A 4901-nucleotide genomic window follows, 5' to 3' on the forward strand; every position below is an offset into this window, starting at 1 on the left:
TAAAAATAGCTGTTGGCTTTGTCAGCAGCAATCAATAACAGTCCAAACCAGTTTGGGGCTCAGACAACCACAGCATGTATTGAACTGGTGCTTCCTTAAGAAGACAGGAAAGGACGTTCCAGACCCTCCTGGTGGGGGGAGGGATGGGTGGCAGTGGTGCTAAGCAAGACCAACCGCCCAGGGAAACGATCCCGGAAGAGGTCCAACCTGAAGCCCATAGAGACTTCCCTGGTCAATCCAGGAAGCAAGGCAGGTTCACAGGGCAGGATCAGGACCAAAGATAGGAGACGAGCGAAGATTTCGGGCATAGGTGGATCTGGGAAGGAGTTGAGGAGGGAGTGAAGCAAGGCAAGCCCTGGAAGCGCGCTGTCCCAGAGAGGAAGGTCCCCTGTAACATCCACAAGACACCTTACACGAGTCCTCAGAAAGAGAGGCTTAGAGCAAGCTCTCCGCTCTCACTGTGCAACCCACGGAGGCCTGGGCCCCTCTCGAGAGATGGAGTCATTGGCCTGGGGTGCAGTCCAGGCATCAATTTTTTCAAACCTCTCAGTTAAGCTGAAGCTGAGGTTGAGAACTATAAGCTTAAAGAGTCAGTCAGCTGGAGTGGAAGAAAGAGAGGTGGCCACAGTCTCACTCACGTCCAACTGCGGTGCTCTGAAGCCAGCCCCTGGGGGAGAGCTTTTCTGGACCCAAAGCCAGGCCTGAGGGGAAAGCAAACCCAAACGCCACCAGGGAAGTCTGCCTAGAAGAACTGCAGTGCCGCTAATTAATCCAGGGAACATGGCAGAAGTGGCTGGTTTGAGCATATGTGTTCTGGTGAAACAGGGAAAAAATGAGGAATGTGCCAAGAGAGAAGCGATTTGAAGAAGGCAGGGCAACCAGAGAGAAAGGCACAGTGTGGGGAAGGGAGAGAAGCCCTTCGAGTCTGCAATGACATCACTGGTTCCCTCAGAGGGACAGATAGGAGAGAGGCAGAGGGAGGTTGCAGGAGAGGCCTTCTTTTCTCTCCTCCCTCTGGTAGGGCTCCCCGTCTGGCCCCGTTAGCCCAGCCCCAGGCCCTGAGGCTTGTGCGCTGGATGTACATCCGGAGCTCCTTCTCCACCTGCTGGTCCATCAGGAATGTCTCCTGCCTGAGTCTGGAGTCCATGGAAGAAGCAAACAGTGCTTACCTCCCCCTCCCCGCCAAATGGCAGGCATTTCCTCATGTCCCAAGTTACTGGATGTAACCGCAGTGAGGAAATGGGGGCTGAGCTCCCTCAACTACCTCCTGCCTGCTCCCTTCCTCGGGACTGGTTCTTGCTTCCATATATTAGTGTAGGTTCAACCAAGAGCCATCGCCATCTCTGGAAGCCCTGTTTTCATGATTCCTTAGGCATGGGGACTTGGTGCTGCCATCCCATTGGTCCTGTTGGTCCCCTTTCCAAGCCCACCACTGCCCCACGCCAGGTTAGTCTTTTCCCTGCCCCCTTTCCCTCTGCCCTGGGAGCCGCCGTCATGCCAGGGGCGGGGTCACAGCAGTGATACACAAGCACTCATACTTTACTCCAAGGTGCTGTCTTTTTGTTTGTTGTTTGTTTGTTTTGTTTTGTTTTGTTTTGTATAAGGACCACTTTGGAAACAGGTGTATTTCCTCCAATCAGTTTTCATGGGTGGCAGTACTGTATCACATGCTACACAGTTCAGGGTGAGAATTTCCTAATAAACCTTTCAGATACTAAAATGCTTCCTTTCATCACCCAAAGGTTCACCCCAAGCAGATGAAAGAGAAGGCTGGATGGGCCCTAAGTTTCTTGGGGGAAATCCAAGTCCATGTATTGCCTCTTTGCAAGGAGATGGGGCAGGGAGAGCGAGTTCTAGCCCACAAAGGAAAGACAAAAGCAATAAATATACTGCACCATCCTTCCTGGGAGGCCCACCCTTAAAAAGGAACTACATCCTTAAGCACAGGTATTTTCCAATGTAGCAGCGGCTCACATTGTTTCTTGCAGCAGAGAGTCCTGGGCGGCTCCCGGAGCCCCTACCCCTCCTACCACCAGCGGTAGTGGGCCAGGGCACGGTTGGCCTCAGCCATCTTGTGCATGTCGTGCTTCCTCTTGACCACAGGGCCCTGGTTGTGAAAAGCCTCCAGCAGCTCCTGCGACAGCTTCTCTGGCATCAGCGTCCGCTGGTGCTTCTTCTCTCGGCACTCAGTGATCATCCACTTCATGGCCAGGAAGCGTCGGCACCGGTCGCTTAGTGGCACAGGGACCTGATAGAAACAGCCACCCTTGAGGATGGGTGCCAGCCCAAACACAGGCTCGCAGTTTTTCAGGGCCTGTGTCATGAGGGATCTTGCCAGGACCTTGTTTCCTCCTCTCAACATCATGTTGATGAATTTACTGATCACTGGGTCTTCAAACACGGAGCTTGTGTTTGCCCACGGGGGAGCTTTGATGGGCTGAGTCTTCCTGAGCTCCCGCTCAAACTTCTCCTCCTCCGTCAGCTCAGCCAAGGGCTTGCGGTAATATTCCTTGTCAATCAGGGGGTCCCTGAATTCTGGGCTATAGCGGCTCCACCGCACCTGGGTGAACCTGGGAGACCCGGGAAGAGGAGGCGGGCAAAGCTGACTCCACAAGTGGAAAGTCTTGACTTAACAAGAGGCAGGTTTGCCAGCCCACTGACTAGGGAGCCCAACCTGAACAGCAGTAATTCTGGCTCGTGTCTCCAGAGGTAGGAGGCCCTCCCCCAAACAGGCCAGGAAGGGTTCCTCCTCGTCCAGTGCCAACGACAAGGGCAGCCTCCTGAACCTCAGGGTGGACGCCCGCCTATGCATCTCTCCCCCCAACTCCCAACACAGAAAACCCCAACTCTCCAAGGTGCTGTCTTCACTGGCCTTTCTGTGGGTCTTGATGTCTTTGCCAATATAAGAGTCCTTTCATCATTTTTTAATAACGCGAACAGACATCTCAACACATTTGTCTCAATCACAAGTCAACAGAGAAAATTCAAACACTTAACAGAGTAAATATGAGAGCTGTCCCCGGGCTGCAATAATCTTCTTGCTGGAACTCAGACATAACAAACCTCCTCCCAGCCACATCCTCCGCACCGAGGCTTGTCACTCCCGGACCCTGATGATCCCACCAATGAATAAACAATTAGGCTTGAAGCGAGTTTCTGGACCAAGCTGAGCCTGCTCTGCCTAGGGTCTGATCTGTGATGAATGAGCAGGGATCTTGGAAAACACTGTGCATCATATATCATCCAGGGAACAATTTCTTGGTGTCAACTTTTTAAAAAGTGATTTCTAAGAGGGCTTAAAAAAAAACACCCACAAGCCATCACCACACTGCTTCCGTTTTATAGAATCCTTTAATATGCTTGGATGAAAGAAACAGTCCACTGTAATTAATCTAAGCCTGTGGACAGTCCCCTAAGGTCTGATGGGTATTGGGCCAAGCCTGATGGATGGATGAGAGGCAACACAGGGTATCAGCCCTGTTTACAGCCAGCCCCAAGGATACTTAGATGAACCTTCTGTCTCTTGTCAGCTCTGTGCACAAACAGGGCAGAAATAAAATCCAAACCAGGGGCTCTGCTGATAACCTGCGTACACAGAAAGGGTATGATTGTCTCTGGACCTGGCAAAGCTACTAACGTGTCTCAGGTTCTCCACTGGGATTGAGGATGGATGCAGCTTGGAGCAGAGGCAGTGTGTGCACCTATGCTGATATTACTCTGTGCAGATGTGCCCCTTTGCTCCCAGCCAGGCCCCTCCCCCCTCCCTTAACCACTAGATTCCAGGAGAAAAGCCAGGAACAGCCAGCCCATTAATCCAAATATCTATCTCCAAGAAATGAAGTTGGACATGTTACTAAGCACCTCCAATGGTCAGATTCTATCTTCTTCTTCCTCCATTCCTGAGTGCATGTTTTTTTTTTTTTTTTAATTTTCCTATCCCATAATCCTTGGTGGGTAAAAGATACAATATTATACAGAATTATTGATAGCACGGCCCAGGTAGTCTGCCTTACTAAGCCATACTAAACTATACACATCATCTATTCTTCTCAATGAGTTCAGCATCAGGGTCAAAGATAAACCAATTACTTTCTGAGTTGCCTGGGCCAAAGATTCATTAGTGGGAAAAACGGTCCTAGTGATGGAAGAGAACATGCCGCCCACTGCCCACAGGTAACAGCTGCCTGTTGTCAGAACGGGCCAGTAGGAGGCTGAGGGAACATCGAGTCTCAGTCCTGATTGTGTCCCAGGGTCACTCTGGGTCTTTGTTCTCCCTCTGCCTCACCTTCCTCCTCTGTGGAATGAGAACACTGGCCGTCTCCCACGAGGGCCAGGGGGAGGCGTCCCTAATGAGGGACTTGACAGCAGTTGATAGCTGTCCTGTGTGGAACAGCACGTCCTTGTTAGCCCACATCCTCCGCCTCCCCTCAGGGACATCAGTGGCTCACAGCGGGCAGCTCACGGAATACAGACACCCACAGAGCTGTCAGCTTCCTGAGGCCCCCTGCGTGGTCTGGGGGCCACTCACTGTACTCTCGCTGCTCATAACGACGTAATTCCTGTGCTTCTATTTCCTCCAATGGTAAGTAATTTAGTTAGGATACTTAATAAAATCCAGGCATTGTCACCTCTTTGCCACTCACCAAACACAGCAGTGTTCATGCCATTAATGCTGATGAGGTTTTTGTGCGTAGTTGGGTTTTTATTCAGAGGGATGCAGAGAGTCTGATGGCCAATGGAAGTGAGCGAAATGAGTGGTCTCTAAAGACTTCTGCCTGCCCAAGAGGTGGAAAAAGTTCAGCTGTATGCCAGTCTTTTTTTAAAACTTTTAAAAATGTAAGTATAGTTGATATACAATTTTATATTGGTTATATTAGTTTCAGATGTGTGCTATAGTGATT

General features: G+C 50.8%; 1 protein-coding gene across 1 annotated transcript; it reads right to left on the bottom strand.

Annotated features, from left to right (window-relative positions):
• Positions 1-2026: 2026 nt before the first annotated feature.
• Positions 2027-4414, bottom strand: LOC103305334 (28S ribosomal protein S7, mitochondrial-like). Its single transcript, XM_054714346.1, has 2 exons — positions 4286-4414; positions 2027-2602 (listed from the first exon to the last, which is right to left on the bottom strand). Exons 1-2 carry the CDS (start codon positions 4412-4414, stop codon positions 2027-2029), a joined length of 705 nt encoding a protein of 234 aa, XP_054570321.1.
• Between the last annotated feature and the right edge of the window lie 487 nt (positions 4415-4901).

Source organism: Eptesicus fuscus, chromosome 4 (genome assembly GCF_027574615.1).
Source record: "Eptesicus fuscus isolate TK198812 chromosome 4, DD_ASM_mEF_20220401, whole genome shotgun sequence".
NCBI lineage: Eukaryota > Metazoa > Chordata > Mammalia > Chiroptera > Vespertilionidae > Eptesicus > Eptesicus fuscus.

What these genes read in the sequence shown, in the direction of transcription:
- LOC103305334 (XM_054714346.1), bottom strand. Translation starts at nt 4,414, where the DNA reads ATGTGGGCTAACAAGGACGTGCTGTTCCACACAGGACAGCTATCAACT. An exon ending in TCATTCCACAGAGGAGGAAG is followed by an intron (nt 2,603 to 4,285) that starts GTGAGGCAGAGG and finishes TTGTGGAGTCAG; the next exon opens with CTTTGCCCGCCTCCTCTTCC.